This window comes from Gilbertella persicaria (assembly GCF_025201335.1).
Source record: "Gilbertella persicaria strain CBS 190.32 chromosome Unknown B0P05scaffold_65, whole genome shotgun sequence".
Taxonomy (NCBI): Eukaryota; Fungi; Mucoromycota; class Mucoromycetes; order Mucorales; family Choanephoraceae; genus Gilbertella; species Gilbertella persicaria.
The window spans coordinates 1-19439 of NW_026252026.1; the positions used below are offsets into that span (position 1 = coordinate 1).

A 19439-nucleotide genomic window follows, 5' to 3' on the forward strand; every position below is an offset into this window, starting at 1 on the left:
TTTCTTAATGTATAACGAGGATGGAACGAGAATCGACTGAATGTGGTGGATGCTATGTCGTTATGAATACTTTCTGCTCTGTGCAAAGACACTTCATCAGAATAAAGTTCGTGTGTTGAAGACTGTTGTCTGGTCGAACGGGAAGGACGAGATCGAAAATGGTTGGAGCGTGAACTTGTGCTTTGAAGTGACTGCACAACATCTTGAAACTAGATCCAGTCATCAGTCTTGTAGAGAAGGAATAACAACTTACCTCAATAGCTTGAAAAAGAGATGTACGAATTCTTAGCTTGGGATGCAACCCATTTCTTTGATGATTCATGTTTTGATATCCTTCTGTTTCAAACCCTTCATCATACAATTCCATTTCATCTTCATTTGCCTCATTATCTAAAGAAAATGAGTTAGCTTAACAAAAAAAAAAAAAAAAAAACTTTGCATACTACATTACCTCTAAACATGTTTCCTCTTAAAAGATTGTCTACATCTGTCCCGTTCTCCTCATATTCTAGACGAGCTCTTTCGACAAGATTCAGATAGTTTGATCTCTTCTTCATATAATAATTGCCTCCAACAACCACAAGCACATAAATAACGTAGAATACGATCAAAAGAATGGCTTCGTACAGGTAAATTAAGCCATCAGACACGATTAACATGACAAGTATAATTGCACATGTAAAGAAAGACACGTCTCGCATAAAACTAAATTTTTTGGCACGAAAAGGCTTGATGGCACACATGGAGCTACATTAAAAGTGAGTTAGTATTAGATCATGCGTGCTTTTCTATTTAATTACATATTACGAACCCTGCTACTACGCTTACTATAAAAGCTGCTGCACCTATCAATTCACCTAAGGCAAGCGAACCTAAGTTGGAATGCATGGCACTGAATGTTGAAAACAAGTCAGGACTACCATTACCAAATGCTAGAAACGTTACACCCGTCTATAGATTATGAGTACCCTAATTTTGTAAATATATATATATATATATATATAGATACTTTACTAGACTCTCAGATAAATGTAATGCAGATGCGATGGTCTGTAGGTTAGGGCCTTCAAAAATTTCCAAATATAGAATATTAGCCTTTTTTTTTCTTCTCTTTTGTCAAAAGACTTACAAAAGAAATCAGAAGCTGCAATACCAACAAAACCAAACAAAAACACCAACCAACAACACTATATTTCTTAGTTACATTACTGTGGGTTTAGAATAGAGTATGTACCATAAAGATAAACGTAATTGGTCGAACTGAAGAGCAGTAATAAAGCTGAATATAGTTGAATAAGCCAGGCGTTGCGTCCATACAGTGCTCCATGACAAAGGCACATTGGTTGAGTTGTAAATGAATATTATCACACTGCTTTCGGTATTAACTTGTGGTCGTCGTGAGATTAGCTTACCCTTTGTTCTGTTATTTCTCCTCGTTTATATAGCTGAACACGGGAAATAGACCAAGTATAGGTTATACATTTTACAAACAGTAATAGCGAGAATAAAAGTATTGTATTTCTCTTAAGAGACATAGAGGGAAACGTAAGAAGAAAAGAAAGGGAAAAAAAAAGGAGTGTGTCGTTTTAAAAGAGAGCGAAAGAAAGTGTTCTCTAATGATTTAAACTCAGACGAGTTACTTGCTTCAACATTCAATGTTATTGTGTTTTATTATAAGAAATCTACATAAATTCTTCAGGATTAGATATAGGTGAGTATTTTAGATTATGCTTTGTTACATATTCACTTAGAATACACTTGGACACAATAGCAGCGTGGTGTAAAGGACTGTAGGGTGTAAAAGGAAACATGGGCCCCACAGATACACCTGCTTCGCCGCCTAGCGTGATGCCCGCCAAAATGTTACCCTCAATACAAACATTCTTGAATGTCTGAGGGAAATGCTTGGCCAGTTTGCCATATGTCATATAGCGCTCAGAATCCAAATAACATCGTTCTGCCTTTTCATGTTCTCGCAACAAACCTTCTGTCATTTCAATGCATGTACGATCTGTGTAGCCTTCATCATTTCCATTGGCCAATTGCTTAGTCAGTAAGGGTCGAGTTGAACTTTCCATACGACTGTAGATGTAGTAACGAATCAATGAAATCAGACGCACACAGAGTCCGTGTAAATCATGTAGTTTGTTTGTCTCGAGTTTCTTGAGTAGACTATCTGAGAAGGGAAACAGACTCTTCCATGCCACAGAAGCTTGTTTAAAAGGTACATGCGTGTTTACCTTGTCGACAAAATAGAAGTTGAGCATATAGTCACAGAGCGCATGGAAATGATCAATGATAGCAAAGATAGGATCTGTTTGTGTATCGCCTCGTCTCTTATTGGCCAACGCTAATTGTTTAAACCTATTTCGAAAAAGAAAAAGATCAATACCTCTAAAAAAAAAAAGGAATTAAGCTATAACTTACATGATAGTAAACACTTTGTATTGTTCAGGTGTCTCTGCATTAGGTGCAGTAGCTGACACTGTCTTTTCATTGTTTAAAAAGGAAGAAGATAAAGGTGTTGTTGTTGTTGTTGCTGTTGTTGCTGGAATAGGTGTACTAACAACGGCTGAATTCGTTATTCGCTTACTGTTAGTTTTGGAAGAGGATGCATTGTTGTTATTATTGGAAGAGTTGGTATATTTGCTGTCCTTTTCTATTGCTGCTTGCACCTTTTCTTCATCTGATGCTACCTTACTTTCAGTCACTTGCCGTTTAGCAGGTGGTTCACCATCATGTTTGGATGATTTTGTTTCATAATCAGATGGATTTCTACGCTTATTTTCTCTTTCAGCTGATGTTGTGGCTGTTGTTATGGTTGTTGCACGAACAGGCGAACGACGACGATCCACATTTCTTTTATCAGGAGAACGGTTGCTTTTACTCTTGCTTTCTGAGCGGTGATTGCGACTGATAGGCGAACGAGATCGAGATCGAGAGCGCGAACGTGAGCGATGATGTGAAGAACGGTGACTTCTGTCTCTTCGGCTGCTATCTTCATGGTATCTATCTCGTTTAGATCTATCTTCATCGCGTCTATTGGTATTTCTACTGTGTTTTCTTGTAGATTCAGGGCGTTCATAGTCCTCTTCTTGTTCATTCAATGGCCGAATACGACGACTGCTTGAGTTTGTGGTAGTAGAAGTAGTACTTGCAGTCGTCGTCTGAACAGGCGAAGGTGATGGGCTGATTGTCTCTCCTTCCTCTAATTCCATCTCTGAAGCCTTATTACTCGAAGTGCTGTTACTTCTCTTGGGAATTTTGATGGATTTCAAAAATGCAGCAGAGACTGAACTAGGATAAGCTTGTTTTTCTGTAGAAGAAGGTGTAGGCGATGGTGCAGGCGACTTTATCATTTGCTTCTCTTCCTTAGGTTTTTGAGTTGTAGACTTGGTACGTGTTGTTTGATCGCTCTGCGATTTTTTTGTAACAGTGGTTGGCTTCTCATCCATGCTGGATTTAGATGGAGGTTTAGACAAGCTGTTATTTCTAGACGTTTTTGTGGATGTGGATTTTGTAGCTTCATCTAGCCAAGAGTGTTGGGATATGAACTGTATAACGCATAAAGTTACTTACTTTTAACAGGAGGTGGGGGTAATGTTTCTTGTGTACTGGAGCGAGATTTCTTATTTACATGTTGAGTTGGTTTGCTTTCATGACGAGTATCGGAAGTAGCACGACTAGCGACAGTCTTACCAGCTCTTGCTTTTGGCTTTTCTATTATAGGCTTAAGGATATTGCACTCTTTGGCCACTTTACGCATCTCTTCAGTTACATGCTTAAAGTGAAAGAATAAGACAGGTCTCTGGATACTATGAGTGACGCGTGGAACTCTATCGTGAAAAAAAAAAGTTTCAGTAAATCATCCCCTTTTGCGTTTGTACATACTCTTGTAATGTCCTAAGACTTCGAAATTCAACTTCATCCATATCTCCCAAGAGGTATTTACGAGCTTCAATAAGGTCCTACACAGACACACAGACACACACACATTACATCAATCATAGAGTCCATACAAAACAAGCAACTTACTGGTATATTTTCTGTATATTTTGCTTTTTCTGTAGGCATTGATTTTGAGGAGACGCGGGGACGTGCGCTTGATGCAGTTGTGCTTTGTATCACATTGAGGGGTTTCTTGACAGTACTCTGTTTTTCAGGGCTGATGGCGGGTTTTAATGCAGACGCTTTACGAGGCGCACTTGAAGCAGAAGCTGACTTTAAGTTATCATTCGGTCTGTTTGTATAGAGTTTAGGCGGTTTAGCAGATGGCTTTCGTCTTGTGTCGGTCAAGTTTTGTAAAACGCCTTTGATCTTATCGGGAATGGGTTCAATCAAACGCTTGTTTTTATCTTGAACACGTGTCGAAGACGACGATGGAGTAGGTGCTGAAGGTGGAGGGTGTTTTGTGGCTGTTGCTGTTGTATTTGGAGGAGTGACTTTATGTGATACGTGATTGCTTGTAGGGGTGTTTGCTTTACTGTACTCATTCATGATATCTTCCACCGGTCTTAGTTTGACACCCGTGCTTTGTGGATAGACGGGTTCAGGCTCTTTGAATTTCTTATTGGACATAGGCACTGTCCATAAACGATCCTGGACGCGGTGTTGTTTGATTAAATCTTGGACTGGTAAATCAATGCTCATGTCTTGCAAGATAGGCCAGGCTTCTTTTGGCTCGGCTCTAAATTCGTCTTCGTCTTCAGCAACATGGCTTGCAAACTCGCCAGGACGCAACCAAGTGCTCTTGTCTCGAAATCGCTTGTACGTGATGACATTTGTGGCCCGAAAGCCCTTCATACAACGGCTGATTTCGTTCTTTAAGGCAACATCAAAGCTTGTGTTAGTAGTGCTTTCTCTTTTGGTGGGAAGCTTGTATTCTCTCGAATATCGCTCTTCTTTAGTTGCCATGGAAGCTTTGTTTGCTACAGTAGTAAAGAAAAAAGAGAAAGAAAAAAAGGGTTTGAATTTAAATATTAGAGTCCTTTTGTACGTCAAAGAGAGAGAGAAAGAGAGAGAGCGAGGGGGGGAGTATGTGTATATATGTGATAGATATATTTTCCAACAGAAAAATACACAAGTCCTAAATAGAATAGTGTTTTCCTATTGCTTGATACTTGATGCTTAAAGAAAGAGAGAGAGAGAGAGAGAGAGAGAGAGAAAAGGAAGAAAGGAGAAGGCAACAAAATCATTTGTTGCATTTTCTGAGTTTCAAGTAAATGTGAACACGTCACGAAGCTCTACAAAAAAGAGTGGAGAAAAGGGTTTGATAGAGCATGATGTGATCTATTGTTATTGTTTGATAGGATTTTATATTTACGCGTGATAGATTTTATTTGATACCATCAACTGGCTTATCAAGGTGCTTATACTGCCACAGAATCGCTATTTCAAAACATAACCAAGAAAGGGGATTTCTTGCCATGCCCCATTTAGAACCTGAAATCAAAGTTTATGGTGTGTAACCATTACCTTTTTAACCTAAAGATCAACAAAGGAGTCATAGTTTGTTTGGTTCTCTTTTAATGGATAATATTGCAATAGGCATTTTAATGATGCCTGAAAGGAATTGCGATTCATTAGTCTTGTTTTTTTCTCTCTTCTTGAAAGACCACAAAAAGACAGATTGGTAACAGTCACTTTTTTTCGAGTTATTTAAGGGCCTTCTTAGTAATACAGAACAACTTTTTTTTTCTTATTTATCAAAAAAAAAAAATGCCACGCAGTGAAACAGACCTTGAAGACGTTTGGGCTGATAGTGATAACGAAGAGCAAATTGCTTATGAAAGAAACCTTGCTGAAAAAGAATGGGAGAAGCTTCAAGAAGACCACGGCAACGTAAGTTTATCAATTAGACATTATGACTTATAATAATATAGACGGGTTATAAAGAGGGTATTGTTGAAGGAAAAGAAGTCAATATGCAAAGAGGCTTTGATAAAGGCTATGTGGAAGGTCTTGCTATTGGAAAAGCTGTTGGTCGACTCCGTGGTTTAGTAAGGTAAAACAAAAAAAAGTTACTGGATAAATAAACTAATTCTGTATTAGCTGTCAAATTGTGTTTTATAGACAGTTGTGCAAGAACGAAGACGCAACAAAAGAACTGGATGCTTTATTTGATGAAATTGATAAAATCGAAGTCAACCATATCTACAGTGTAGACTATTTCCGAGACAACCAATCCGAAAAGCCTGATGGTTATGTTGCTCCCGAAGCATTTGTGAGTCAACTTGAAGAAAAAGTCAAGTCTACTTTAAACGCGGTTGCCACTAAATACCGTTCTTAAAGTTATTGGATCAGCAGAATTGAATCAAGATCAAGGTCTTGGTATGGAAGTTATACCGAAAAAGAAGAAGAGAAGGAAAAAAAAAAGATTGCGTAGTATTTATTAAATTTGATTTGCAATAATGTCTGCATGTTCTTGTTGAAGAGATGCAGCCATGACTGCAGCCATTATCCAGTCGAATGAACCTGGTTCCAAAATATGTTCATGTTGTTCCATATACTCAAGTGTTTGTGTTTGTATCTGACTTTGTGTTGCTAATGCTTGTTGTGCTAACCTATCACGATAATGATGCCAGCATTGATAGCTGCAGAATTTAATTTGTTGCATGACAGAAGGGTATCCGTGGTATGTCTTTAATCGGACAGAGTTGATCCATTCGTTAAAAAAGGGCTGTTGGCAATAAAAGCATAGTTTTTGTTTGTTATGAATGTCATACTGAATATGCTCAGGAACAAGTAAAGAACCTGTATGGTAATCATTGGAAGACAACAGCATTCTCAAGGCAATTTCTCGAAGGGAATAAAGTAAGACAGGGGCTGAATCATCTGATATTTCTTCATTTTGACTCTCTTCTTGTTGTCCTTCATCTTCTTGTTCGTCCTGTTGTAAAGCTGTGGCTAAATCAAATGTTTGAAATATGTCTGTATACGTTGACACTGGGTTTACTGCCTGTAACATCGTGTGTACTTGCTGATTAAACGCCCGACTGCTCTCACTGTTTCGATCCTGTTGATGATATGGATAGAGAGTAAGTGGATTGCCTTTTAATATCACATGCACTTGTCGACTTTGATCTAGAAGTTCTTCGGATAATACGCTGAGTTGATTGTCACTTAGATCAAGTAATTGAAGATGATGTGACCTTATCAGATCATCTAAATCTGATACAATGTGATTAGGTATTTTGACAAGTTGATTGTTGGATAAATCAAGTGTCACGAGGGCCTCACAGTCTTGAAATAGATGTGAGTCTGGCATATGGACCAATTGGTTGTTCGATAGATTTAAGTTTCGTAATCTCGTAAGTCCGATGAATGTACCAGGTAATAGAGTATCAATCTGATTAAATGATATGTCTAAATCAACAAGGGCATGCATCTCTGATAGTGAAGGAAGGCAACGAATCCTATTCCCTCCATATTCCGAACCTAGTCGAAGTTCCCGCAGCTTTTTCCATTGGTTGATTGTATTCGGTAACAATTGTACACGATTACCGTCCAGTATCAAAGTAGTGAGTTCTTGAAGATAAAGAGGCATTTCTTTGGATATACTTTCAATTTCATTTTCGGATAGAATCAAGTGCTGCAAATGCTTTAAATGTTTATAGATAACAGGAGGAATATGAGTAAGTGAGTTACAGGACATGATAAGGTGAGTTATGTTTTTAAAGTAAAAGAGTTGTAACGGCAACTCGGTGATATAGTTACGAGAAGCGTCGAGTGTCTTAACACGTTGAGGAAAGTTAACTTTAGTTAACTGTTCAATAAAGACTTGTGAAGTGAGTTGTTGTCTCCGAAGCATTAAAGTATGGTCATTTTTATCAGATTGAGATGATAGATAAGAACAAGAATAGGAAGAGCTTGATAAATAGGAGAAACTAGAGCCTTGACTTTTACTGAGATAATCATCTGATGCATCTTGATGCTTTTCTTCTTGATCAATTTCTACTCCTTGTAAGCTTCTTCCACCGATCAGATAAGTCATGATGATGGTGAGATAAAAAAAGAGCGCAAGAAAATAGTGGGAATTTATGTGATTAGCATTCCACATGACTTTTCTTTTTACTGCTTTTCCTATGCATAGATAACAAAAAATTTAGAAATAGATCTACCTTGTTAATTAAAAGCGAAATATACAGGTTTATGACTTTGTATATAAACCTTTGTCAAGAAGATAATGCTTCGTTTTTCTTTTGAATCATTAAAAAAATACATTCATACCCTGCATATTATCTCCTTCGTATTTTGTTCAGTATATGAAGGAGACGATTTTGAAGAAGATAAAGATGTGCTTTATATAAATTATACAGTACTTAAACCAAGAGCAACAGCAGCAACTGTAACAGAAACAGTAACTATGAACAGAATGCAAACCCAAGCGATTACTGAGCAAGTTACTGTAACTGTAGCCACAACAAAAGTTCAAGCAATGACTAAAAATGTAACCATTCAAGACAAAGTACATCTGGAAGATTCTACAGAAACCTGTTTACCAAATGGAGCTGTCCGTAGTTTCTATCGTTCAGGAGCTTGCTGCTGTGGTGTTTGTATCAATCAATATGGAACAGGTCTATGTGGTATTGCACAAATTCTGTTTAGCAATAAACTAATCTTTACTTGATAGTGTTTGGTCCTCGAGATGATCATTCAATGGATCAATTACTGCCTTAATGAGAAATCAAAGCAATTGGATAAGACTTTACTTAGAAAGAAGACATGAAAAATTTAGCAGCTGCTTAGATCAATACTTAGACATTTGATACTTATATTTAACTAAACTAAACCGATGAATGTTTCAAATTTGGTTCAATGTTGGGGTGACTGACGCTTATGAAGAAAGCAGAATAGTTTTATGAAAGAGCAAAGTGAGCATGTCTGAGATAACAATGGCTAAAGCTAAATACCTTCTCTCTTCCATTTATACTACTACGGTCATTTTTGACTAAGGAACATTCAGGACTATAACAAATAAAGGCACCTTTCATGTTTCTGTATCTTGTTGTTCCCTGCCTTCTGAACAATTGCTGGGGATGTTGAAGCTTCTGGAAACAGTAAATACAGGTTTGAGATGTACCTTTATTTTAATGCCAAAGTTGCCATCATTATACGCCTTGTAACTTTGTCTCAGTTTTACTTACCACTGTATGATAACAAAAGATGATAATAACCAAATTTTGTGCTGAGACTTAGCTACAATATAGCTTTCACTATTTCGATCATAATTTACTGCTACAGAATAAGATAAGAGTTTCATAGACCTAAGCAATTCCAGAATATAAACGCAATGGAGTATAAATAATCTACCGTGACTCAAGTATTCATGCGTAAGGCGTTGTTAAACACAACATGTATTGTATGTTGTAGAATCCTTCCTCAATTTTTTAAATAAACCATGAAGAGTAGCTTTCATTAGAAATTGCGCCTAAAAACACAAAGAAAAAGGAAACTATGATGATAGCTTCAGTCAATAGATCTTCAATTAAACAAAGAATAGGCCTGAATACTTTTAATGCTCTTGTTCTATCATCGCTCCCATCGAAAATAAATGAAAGTTGACATATCGTTCAGTTTCTCTTTGTTTCAATCAATGCAAATGAATATATCATAGCTAATTGTAGCCTTATTTGTGCTTGCAAATTATAGAGACCTACACTTTTTGTCAAGATGTTCTACTTCATAGCTAGATGGTTTATAATGTGATTAGGACTGTTAAAATTTCAACTCGCTTAAAGCTGTCCTTTGTTGCATAATTACGGGCTTTAAATCAATGGAATTGCCTGTGACTTGCATTGAAACAACGATGTGAAAATATTTTGCGCTTAGTGGGAATTGAACTCTTTATCTCTGTCGTTTAGCATAATGCTTGATACATTGATATCAAGAGTAAAAGAAGAGATTGGGATTGATGGAGAATCTGGTACATACCAAATTGATATCTTCCTTGTTTTTTTTGAATAAAAGCTAATCTATTCAACTCAGGTTCCAACATCACAACCGTATGGAGTTATGTCGAATCGGTTTCCAAAGAAATAGCAGCAGAGTCCAAAGTATCAATAACGCCGTTAGTGGACGAGAAATACAAAGCATTTCTCTGGAAATATCTTGTCGTTGAACCTGATTTGGAATTTTATGAAAAGAAATTGTCAAATGAAGAAGAGTCTTCTATGGTAACACAGCCTCAGGAGAGCGCAACTGTTGCTGATACATCTATGGAGGAAACAGTGACAGCAGCACCAGCGGCTTCAGAACTCAATGATAAACCAGAAGAATCATCAAAACCTGTAGAGGAAGATGCATCTAGCAAGAAAAGAAAAGCACCACCTACTAAGAAGAAACCCGCACCTAAAAAAGCTAAATCGAAACCAAAGAAAAAGCCAAAGCCTAAAAAGAAAGTCGCTGTAGGCGATTCTGATGATGATTTTGTTGCAGATGATGCTAGTAGTAGTAGCGAATCTGATTTTGACGAATTAGAAGAGTCCAGTGAAGAATCAGATCAAGAAGAGCTTTTATCAGACGATGATAACAGCAAAGAAAAAAACAAGAAGGTTTTTAAAAGTCAAAAAGACGACTTGAGGAAATCCAACCCCAAGTTAGTCACAGCTAAAGAGAAGGAAACAGGAAAATCAGAACTGCAAAAGATCACCAATATTCAAAGTCTGAGTTACCAGCAAGTCAATGAAAGATATGGCACTCGACTGTTTATTGTAGGATCACCGAAACTTCAAGAGGAACAACTTTATATGGGCATTCCTGTAAGCTCTATTTATCAATCTTGAAACAAATGCATTAATTTTGCTTATTTTAGCCTGGAACACATCTTTCAGTCAATTTGATTACTGTCTTGAGAGAAATCATCAAGACTCGTAAAAAAGGTCTCTATCAAGCCAGTGTCACCAAAACTTTGGAAATTGACAGTCGATCTACTGGTCATTACTGTAAAACATTGGAAGAAAAAGGCGCCATTGTTCGTAGTGGCGTTTCTATCAATAGTATGCATACGAACGTATGTATTCATATTCGTTTCAATGCTGAAAAAACAACAATTGATATGAACACAGTGGGCGATGACTCAGAGATGAACGAAGTTCCGTACAATGTGAATGCACACGGCAAAGTCTATTCGCAAAAGATGGTATTAGATGCTTTTGTCGAGATTGCTAAAGCTTCACCGAACCATACAGTTATTGCAAGAGATGTTTTGCATGCTTTGGTATGTTCTTCATTTGTATTTATATATATGTTTATTTATGAAATACGTAGGCCTTTGATTCTAGAAGAAAATCAGTAAAGAAATGGTTCAACCGATCTATTGATGAAATTTGCGTAAAAGGATATTTCAAGAAGCTAAATGTACAAAACAGAGGCAAAGGTGGCTATTTTAGAGCTCTTGAGATGATAAGAGAACCCAAAGGTAATAGGACTGACAAGCGAGAGTAACTGACTAAACACACGGCGCTTAGGCGAACAAGCTAATGAATTCAGTACAATGGCAGCTAATGAACACATTCAATTCCCTATCAAAATTGAAAGCACACAAAGCGTTGTTCCTATTATCCATATGCTCTCTGATCAAACACTAGAATCACAATGCTTTCAAGTGTTGCAGACAGCAGACATCAATGGCGCCACACAAAAAGATATCAGTTTTGCCTTAAATATGGATGAACATCGTATTCTAGGCAAGTTGATGGAGAAAATGATAGACGAAAAAACCAAAAAAGTGGGCCAATACTCTGTTGTTCGATTCTTAGAATTTGAAGGCAGACTGAAGCGTTATCGTTATTATACGCTAGCGGCGTATAAGAAACTAACAGAAAACATCGATGTCCAGTTTGAGCCTTTGCCTGATCCTGAATTCGATGAGTCCAAGTGTTATGAACGCAACATCTTTTTTGACGTGCCACACAACCCACAAGAGTTTAACAAATATCTTAATTTTATCAAGAAAAGCAAGTTGGATGCCAACATTTTGAGTCAATCCTTCTCTTCTCCCAAAAAAAAACAAAAGCAACAGGAAAACCACGAAAAAATCCTATCCAGAACAGACCAGTGGCTGCTTCCTCCAATACAGAAGAACCAAGTGCTGTTGAACTTCCTAACCAAACTCCTTTGGCTGACAACCAGGAACCCAATACAACATCCTCAGTTGCTGCGAATACTCCTGTTTCCAGCGCAGATGAAGGTGTGTCTACACCTGCTCCTGCAAAGAAGCGTGGAAGAACAGCTCAAGTATCGAATACTACAGAAAAAGAAAAGTCCGCCAAGAAACCAAGAAAAGCAACTCGTCAAACAACTTTGAAAGGGCACACACAGTCTGATTATCTTCTAGAACCAACTACTTCTTCCCAACCAAAGCTGCCAAACTCTGCTGAAGCTTCAATTGCTGCCAATTTGTCGAAAGAAAGAACGAATATGGCTCAAGAGACTCAAGCAAGCCAAGTTGTTAGTGATACTGGAAAAATGCAGACGAACCAGACAGTTGAAGCTGAAGAAGCTCCCTTAAGAATCACCAGAGGAAAGGCTAAAGAAATAGCATGTCAGAAAGAAAATAACAATGAGATTCTTCCGGGCATTCGATACAAAGGTAAAACAAAAAAGACAACAACTCAAGCCAAATCCTCTGCTATATCTAAAAGAACAACTGGAACTATTCCCCAGCCTGAACCCCTTATTCAGAATGAGTCAGTTAATGAAACTGAGACAGTAGTTCAACCAGATTTTAGAGAACAAAACGAACAACCTATTGAAAATAGACAGACTAGTCAAATTGAAGCACGTACTCAAGCAGAAGAAACTATTCAAGCTGAAGAAAATATTCAGTCTGCACAAGCCATTAAGCCTGAAATCAATGCTTTAAACGAATCCATTGTCCCACAGCCTCAAAATAAGCCTGCACGAAAGAAAACACTCATTGACTACTTTACAAGAACACCTAAGAAAAATGCTGCATCAAGCCGCTCTATCTCTGTTGAATCAGCTACTGAAGCCACTCCTTCTGGAGTTGTCACTGTTGAGGAGACATCAGTAGCCGTTCAAGAAGCACTAGTAGCCATTCAGGAAGTTAGAGATAATATTGAAAGCTCTTTGCAAACTGAAGCTATTCAAGCCGAAAAAGAAAGCACTGAAGCTATGGAGATTTGTGAGCCTTTACTCAATGAGTGTATTGATTCAAGCGAATCTGCTGTACTTACATCGACTTCAGAAGTAGTTGCTGTTGAAGAAACTTCTACAAACGAATTGTCTGCAGAGATGCCTTCTACAGAAAGCCCTTCTACAAAAGAGTCATTCACAAACGAGTCCATTGCGCAAGGACTTCCCAAAGATTTGTGTTCTCAAGTCTGTCGGTCATATTTCCGTGCCCGCCCTTCGAAACCAAAAAAAGTTGTTAACGGTGTTCTTCAGTACAGTCATTCATTATCCCATCAACTAAACAGATACCTTGAGAGCCGTATTCAAGTTATTGCTGCCATGTTAGAAAGTAAACCCATCATGGAAGTCAACAAAGACTTTCGCACTGAATATTTGAGACGTGCAAAGGAATTGAACATGACCACCAAGGGCACTGTCTGTAACAAAACTTTATGGAGAACAGCTCAGGAAATGGAAGCGCGCGGTATGGCCAAAACAAATATAGTTGCATGTCCATTACTGACGGGTGCTACCTTGGACAGAAAGACCATTGCTCGAGGTGATGTAGATCTGGAAGGTGAACAGTATCAACGCTTTGTTGATTTCCTCAAGGATAGTAAGGCGCTTAATACAAATGCGTATGATGCCAAAAGGTTCGAGGTTATTGAAGCGCCTGTTGAGCCATTGCATACACGTCTGGGTCATATGCAAGAACAGCTCAAAAATCTTAACAAAGACAGTGCTAAAGCGAAGGCGTTACAGGAACGCATTACGGAATTATCTAAAAACTTGGATCAATTCTCACGACCTGCGCGAGAATCTCAACACAATCTCTGGATGGTTATTGCCATGGAATACGGTTGGATTAATGCCATTATGCTTCGATCTAAAGTGATTCATGAACTGATGGTTCGCTTACTTGAAAAAGATATTCCTGGTGTTTGTAAAGAAGATCGCACTATAGATTCTACCACATTGATCAAGAATATGTCTATCACTATTCTTTGTCAGACTATCGGTTTATATTCACCTTCTCAGAGACTTATTGATTACATTTCAGATCCAGATAATGTCGACCATGTCTTTTCACAGATTCCACTTGATATCAAACAGGAGTTTTTCAGTGACCAGAACAAGTTTCGAAGAAGAATGCGCTCACTTTTCCAAATGTTAATGTATCTTGGTTTAATTACGCCTGTCTTTAGAGGATACGTGAAACCAGAAGACCAAAAGAAAATTGTCAACTATGCTCCTGCTTACAGAATTGAACGGGTTGTCAATATCGTTGATCGACGTATTGCTGGATCTCCCGTACGATACGAAAAGATAATCGACAACATGGACGACTTTGAATCTTACTGGAGAGATTTGCAGTATGTTTGTCTGAATCATGATCTCTCAAGCGTTGAAGAAAAGGATTTGGCACCTTTACCTGCAGACCCAGTCGAACTTCAGTTCCTCAAGACAGTTCTTAGTCCAGCTAATTGGAGTACTCGGTCTGTTTTCTCACGGGAACAACGCAAGATTATCAACAGCTATGTCAACAAGGCCAAGTATACAACCCCACTTTACGACCTACCTACCCTACGAGAAATCGCAGAAAAGGCAGGCTGCCAAATCTTTACTTTGCGATCTTATTACCAAAAATTACAAAAGGCTCTGGATATCAAATCAAAGGATGCTGAGTTGATCCGTCTTATACCTCGCGATAAACCCATTCGATCTCGCAAAGTCAATGCTAAAAACAGACTTGATACTTACAATGGCCGTCGTGTGATTACCATGAATTCCACGCGTGCTTTCCGTTTTTCAAGAGCCTATTTTCAAACCACTAATTTACCTCAAGTGGATCCTGAAACAGCTGCTTTGGCTGAAGAAGAAAAGAAGAAGTTTGCAGAGAAGCAAGCCAAAGGTGAATTACTGTACATGGATGACATGCAAGAATTGCCTGTATTGCCTACAAGTACTGCATTAAGTGACTTGCGCAGAACCCGCGTCAAAAGAACAGTCTGGAATACACAAGAGGATGACTTGTTGTTGATCTCCTCCATCATTTTAAGACACAGAAAGGGACGTTTCCAAAGATTCAGTTGGGCTCCTATGGGCAAAATCTTCCCTGAAAGAAGTCTAACAACCAGTAGACACCGTTTTGCTAAATTAATGCAAAAGCCTGTATGTCGAGAGTTTTTTGAGCTTCAAACACAAGTTTGGGATAAAATCTATAAAGAAGGCTTAAAAGCGGGCGAATTAAGTGATCCAGATCCTAATGATAACATAGACTTTGATTTAATGGGATTTGTAACTTATTTCATCCAGAAGATGTCAGAGACCGATACAAGGTACGATCACATCTACCTGAATTTATTTGTTAACTATATTCTTCTTTTATAGTGTGGAACAATTTGTCTTGCCTGCATCTTTAGAAGACTTTAACACTCACTTCCAAACAACTCGCAAAATCACTGGAAGCCAACGCTATTATGAAGACATCTTCCATAGCAGAAAAACAATGGTTAGAAGACAACAGGCTTTGTATAGTCAAACATTCAGTATTCGTAAATATGAGGAGAAACGTTACGATCAATCAGAAACTGCTATCGTGGAAGAAAGCAATCAGGCAAACAGAATGATGAAGATTCTTAAAACTTATGCTTTGGTATTGTAGCATAGATTATACTATGATAAAAACTAACTAGCTTTGTAGATGTGTTTAATGACACCCTCTGAAGTATTTGATCCCTTCTACTGTTATTCAGTCATCCAAAAGTTTCCTAAAGAATTACAAGACCGTGTCCTACTAGAGATGCGAAATGAAGGTGTGCTCATTTTAGCCAGTAACGATCGACCTATTCCGGGCACTAAATTTAGTCTGTCAAATCGGTTCGTAAAGAGCATGAATGGTGCACTTCCCGAAAAACTGTTTCAACAAGCCAAAGAATATGAAAAGTTCTTGAGTCAACAAAGCGGCCTAGTGCGTTTTACTTCTGCTTTTACCAGTAGTGGTATGATGGCCTGTGTGCTCAATCTTTTGTCTAACAATAAGGTAACAAACCCAGTCATGTATTCCTTTCACTGACATGTAGGATAGCTTTCTTTGTCTATGGCTAATTTTAACGATTACATGCAAAAAATCCAAAAAGCAGAGAGTAAATCCAGAATGATTGGTAAGTTGTTTCCCTTTCAACATAAGCGCACTGTACTTATTCTTGATAGATAAACGCTTTTTGAAGTTTGATGTTAATATTGACTTAAAGGACAATAGAGATCAGTTTATGCCTTATGTCCCTGTATTCGATAATCCAGAAGCAAGACGCATGTCCTCTTCCGAATTTGACGCAGAATTCCAAACCCTTTTGCAAGGTCAAGAAGATTCTTTTTCAGAGTTACTTACGGATATAATTGATTTGTTACACAAACAAGAAGCCGGTTTGGCATTGCATCAGCTAAGAAAACAAGTAAACCCTATTTACACAGACGATACCATGTTGCAAGCCATTCGTATCCTTTCTACCAATCGTCCTGCATTAGTGTGCCGGGTAGGTTTTGAAGCTGTTCGTTATGTTCATGCTATTTACTTGAGAGATTGGACTATCTCGACCAAGATACCACCCACAGAAGTTCACTCTGCTGAACTCAAGGAGGCCATGGAAAAAGCCAACCAAAACTATGACCCTTCTAAGCGAAAAGAATTGATTGTGCCTAACTTATGGACAGATATCAATGGCGCAGTAACAGAAATTGTCGTCAAAGACTGTAAGAAACTACTGGTTGATATTATTTTACGTAAACCTGGTATTACTGAAGCAGACATACATCGACATGTGATGAGTGCTCTAAGCAGAAGAGAACTTCAAGACCTCTTGAATTTCTTGGTTGAACAGCGTGTCTTAAGACAGATTCGCATCTCTCTATCCGGTTCAGTTCCAAAGAAGGCGTCTATCTTTGGTAAATCAAAAATGTCTCGCATATTACAAAACAATGCCATTGAAGAAGCAACACAATCTTGCTTTTGGGTTACTCAAGATGCTTTCTTCTGTATGGATTAAAATAGCTCAACGTAAATAAAGATAAATTACTATTAACGTCTTTAAGTTATATTCGCTTTTTTTTTTTTTGTTTCTTTCTCTCTTTGGTTTATACAAACAAAATCTCAATTAAAAGCATGAGCTTTTCTGATCAAGATAATGACTTTCTTGACCAAACTTCTTTAGGTATGTTGCTCCAACTTATTTTTTACTGACAACAGGTTGGTCTATATGAATCATACGATACAGATGAATACCAAGAATCTGAAGTTTTGGATACAATGTTTGCACAAGAACCTTTCCGTTCTTATCATCAGGTTGACTATTCAGTGAAAACAGTGGATGAACTAGCAAAGATGCAAACAATAGCAATTAATCATGTATCAAGTTTAATTGGTATTTTAGTTTACGTTGCATAAAGATTCTGAACTAGGATAGAGTTAAACAAGGATGATACACTTTTATTATTAGGCTATTTTAAATGGAATAAAGAAAAACTGGTCGAAAGCTACCTGACTTCTTCGGAGAAAACGCTACATGAGGCTGGTATATCCCTTTCCAAGACAAACATTGAAAACGATACTTCCATATGTGACATCTGTTTTGATCAAGATTCGGTTAGCCATAAGATGAGTATAGCTTGTGGTCATCTATTTTGCCAGACATGCTATGCATATTATGTAAATGAAAAGATAAAATCAAGCTTAAGCCCATTTGTCGCATGTCCTCAAGATGGTTGTCAATTATTTGTTCGTGAGACAGTTTTAAAGTCTTTATTAAATTCAGCCATGAAAATAAGGCAAGAAGATAAACAAAAATACGTTTATAGCTGATAAATATAGATACCAACATCTGTTGACTCAAAAGTTTGTGGATAACAACCCATTCTTAAAATGGTGTCCTGCACCCGAATGTGAATTTGCCATTGAATGTCATGTATCTTCCAGGAATCTGGATTTCATTGTCCCCACTGTGCGTTGTCGATGTGGATACCTTGTGTGCTTTGGTTGTGGACTAGAAGGTCATCAGGTAAATGAATTTAATTAGATGATATATCTTACAAGCATGTTTAGCCTACGCTATGCGCATTGGTCAAGAAATGGTTATTGAAATGTAAAGAAGATACCGAGACTGCTAAATGGATCTCTGATAACACAAAAGAGTGCGGCCAATGCTTCGCAACTATTGAAAAAAATGGAGGTTGTAACCATATGACATGTAAAAAGTGTCAGTATCAGTTTTGCTGGTTATGTTTGAGTAAAGAGAGAATTAGCGCTGATAGAATCTCATCACTTACTAACTACACTAAAGAGAACTGGTCTAGTCATCAAAACTCATACCAGTGTAATCGTTTTGCAGGAGAGCAAAACAAAGTCCATTCAGAATCAAAAAGTAGTATTGAACGCTATCTACATGTAAGTTATATACTTGAAATTTGGACTTATTCATCTAGTATTTTACGCGTTATACAAATCATGAAGAATCAGCAAAATTACAGCGCGTTTTATATGCCAAAACAGAGAAAATCATGGTTCAAATGCAACAAACAAATGATCTGTCCTGGATTGAAGTCCAGTTTCTTAAGCGTGCAGTAGATATTGCCTTTGAAAGTCGATCGACTTTAAAATGGACTTATGCATTTGCTTTTTATTTACAAAAATCAAACGAAACCACACTGTTTGAAGACAATCAACGCGATCTTGAAATGGCCACTGAACAATTATCTGAATTACTGGAAAACCCTTTACAGAAATCAGACATTGCTTCATTACGTCAAAACGTACTTGATAAATCTGTCTATGTCACTCAAAGACAACAAACTCTGTTGAGTGATACTGCAAAGGGTTTACAAGAAGGTAGATGGCTTTTCAATGTGGACATTTACTCTTAAGAAACATATTAAAAATTTTGTTCTGAGAATCCTTTATAGCTCGGGTGTTGATGAATTATATGGAATTTCAGGATGATTTCTTTATCAACTGCATAACTATCAAACAAAGCATGATTTATATTCCATCATTTTGTCTATACAACATATTTCTTTTGTCATTATATATATATTTTTTTTAGAAACTATCTGACCAACGATCTGTATTATGTCTTTTTTTCTCTTTTCCTATGCATGCATGAGAATAATGCAATTCAATGTAACCGAATATTCAAACAATAAACCGGAATATGACATTATTACTATTCCGACTATAGTATCAAATACGTACATAATTTGTGTGTGTATGCATCTAGAATTACGGAAAGCAAGTCGGCCAATGTTGAACG

At 37.5% G+C, this 19439-nt stretch overlaps 7 protein-coding genes across 7 annotated transcripts; 3 read left to right on the forward strand and 4 right to left on the reverse strand.

The window, feature by feature from the left end:
* Positions 1–16: 16 nt before the first annotated feature.
* On the reverse strand, positions 17–1327 carry B0P05DRAFT_591841 (Sodium/calcium exchanger protein-domain-containing protein; the record flags this gene model as incomplete). The annotated part of the gene is made up of 7 exons (XM_051582941.1): positions 17–209; positions 254–390; positions 452–747; positions 812–951; positions 1015–1064; positions 1130–1187; positions 1235–1327. Coding segments are annotated over 7 exons (967 nt in total), but the record flags the coding sequence as incomplete, so codon positions are not given.
* Positions 1328–1636: 309 nt separating this feature from the next.
* Positions 1637–3974, reverse strand: B0P05DRAFT_313151 (uncharacterized protein). Its single transcript, XM_051573508.1, has 4 exons — positions 3892–3974; positions 3580–3836; positions 2428–3529; positions 1637–2364 (listed from the first exon to the last, which is right to left on the reverse strand). Exons 1-4 carry the CDS (start codon positions 3930–3932, stop codon positions 1683–1685), a joined length of 2082 nt encoding a protein of 693 aa, XP_051429954.1. The 5' UTR covers positions 3933–3974; the 3' UTR covers positions 1637–1682.
* Positions 3906–5244, reverse strand: B0P05DRAFT_313153 (uncharacterized protein). Its single transcript, XM_051573509.1, has one exon. It carries the CDS (start codon positions 4912–4914, stop codon positions 3958–3960), a length of 957 nt encoding a protein of 318 aa, XP_051429955.1. The 5' UTR covers positions 4915–5244; the 3' UTR covers positions 3906–3957.
* A 231-nt stretch (positions 5245–5475) lies between these two features.
* B0P05DRAFT_313175 (uncharacterized protein) lies at positions 5476–6405 on the forward strand. Its single transcript, XM_051573510.1, has 3 exons — positions 5476–5841; positions 5883–6004; positions 6052–6405. The coding sequence occupies exons 1-3, from the start codon at positions 5719–5721 to the stop codon at positions 6287–6289; spliced, it is 483 nt and encodes a 160-aa protein (XP_051429956.1). The 5' UTR covers positions 5476–5718; the 3' UTR covers positions 6290–6405.
* On the reverse strand, positions 6392–7993 carry B0P05DRAFT_591844 (uncharacterized protein; the record flags this gene model as incomplete). Its single annotated transcript, XM_051582942.1, has 1 exon — positions 6392–7993. One exon carries the CDS (start codon positions 7991–7993, stop codon positions 6392–6394), a length of 1602 nt encoding a protein of 533 aa, XP_051429957.1.
* Positions 7994–9848: 1855 nt separating this feature from the next.
* B0P05DRAFT_600470 (uncharacterized protein) lies at positions 9849–17233 on the forward strand. The gene is made up of 10 exons (XM_051583230.1): positions 9849–9925; positions 9988–10760; positions 10814–11218; positions 11269–11419; positions 11469–11981; positions 12023–15476; positions 15529–15793; positions 15842–16180; positions 16226–16301; positions 16351–17233. Exons 1-10 carry the CDS (start codon positions 9868–9870, stop codon positions 17181–17183), a joined length of 6867 nt encoding a protein of 2288 aa, XP_051429958.1. The 5' UTR covers positions 9849–9867; the 3' UTR covers positions 17184–17233.
* Positions 17234–17242: 9 nt separating this feature from the next.
* On the forward strand, positions 17243–19429 carry B0P05DRAFT_562427 (uncharacterized protein). The gene is made up of 7 exons (XM_051580592.1): positions 17243–17348; positions 17412–17558; positions 17601–17961; positions 18005–18191; positions 18236–18419; positions 18474–18577; positions 18616–19429. Exons 1-7 carry the CDS (start codon positions 17300–17302, stop codon positions 19051–19053), a joined length of 1470 nt encoding a protein of 489 aa, XP_051429959.1. The 5' UTR covers positions 17243–17299; the 3' UTR covers positions 19054–19429.
* The last annotated feature ends 10 nt before the right edge of the window (positions 19430–19439 follow it).

Bases quoted from the DNA above. Each gene is read 5' to 3' on its own strand.
- B0P05DRAFT_313151 (XM_051573508.1), bottom strand. From the start codon at position 3,932: ATGGATGAAGTTGAATTTCGAAGTCTTAGGACATTACAAGA. The intron at 3,837-3,891 runs GTATGTACAAAC...TTTTCACGATAG, and splicing joins AGTCTTAGGACATTACAAGA to AGTTCCACGCGTCACTCATA. The intron at 3,530-3,579 runs GTAAGTAACTTT...ACTCTTGGCTAG, and splicing joins ACCCCCACCTCCTGTTAAAA to ATGAAGCTACAAAATCCACA.
- B0P05DRAFT_313153 (XM_051573509.1), bottom strand. From the start codon at position 4,914: ATGGCAACTAAAGAAGAGCGATATTCGAGAGAATACAAGCTTCCCACC.
- B0P05DRAFT_313175 (XM_051573510.1), top strand. From the start codon at position 5,719: ATGCCACGCAGTGAAACAGACCTTGAAGACGTTTGGGCTGATAGTGAT. The intron at 5,842-5,882 runs GTAAGTTTATCA...ATAATAATATAG, and splicing joins TTCAAGAAGACCACGGCAAC to ACGGGTTATAAAGAGGGTAT. The intron at 6,005-6,051 runs GTAAAACAAAAA...ATTCTGTATTAG, and splicing joins CGACTCCGTGGTTTAGTAAG to CTGTCAAATTGTGTTTTATA.
- B0P05DRAFT_600470 (XM_051583230.1), top strand. From the start codon at position 9,868: ATGCTTGATACATTGATATCAAGAGTAAAAGAAGAGATTGGGATTGAT. The intron at 11,420-11,468 runs GTAATAGGACTG...CACGGCGCTTAG, and splicing joins GATGATAAGAGAACCCAAAG to GCGAACAAGCTAATGAATTC. The intron at 15,794-15,841 runs GTATTGTAGCAT...CTAGCTTTGTAG, and splicing joins TTCTTAAAACTTATGCTTTG to ATGTGTTTAATGACACCCTC.
- B0P05DRAFT_562427 (XM_051580592.1), top strand. From the start codon at position 17,300: ATGAGCTTTTCTGATCAAGATAATGACTTTCTTGACCAAACTTCTTTA. The intron at 18,192-18,235 runs GTAAATGAATTT...AAGCATGTTTAG, and splicing joins GTGGACTAGAAGGTCATCAG to CCTACGCTATGCGCATTGGT. The intron at 18,420-18,473 runs GTAAAGAGAGAA...ACTACACTAAAG, and splicing joins GTTTTGCTGGTTATGTTTGA to AGAACTGGTCTAGTCATCAA.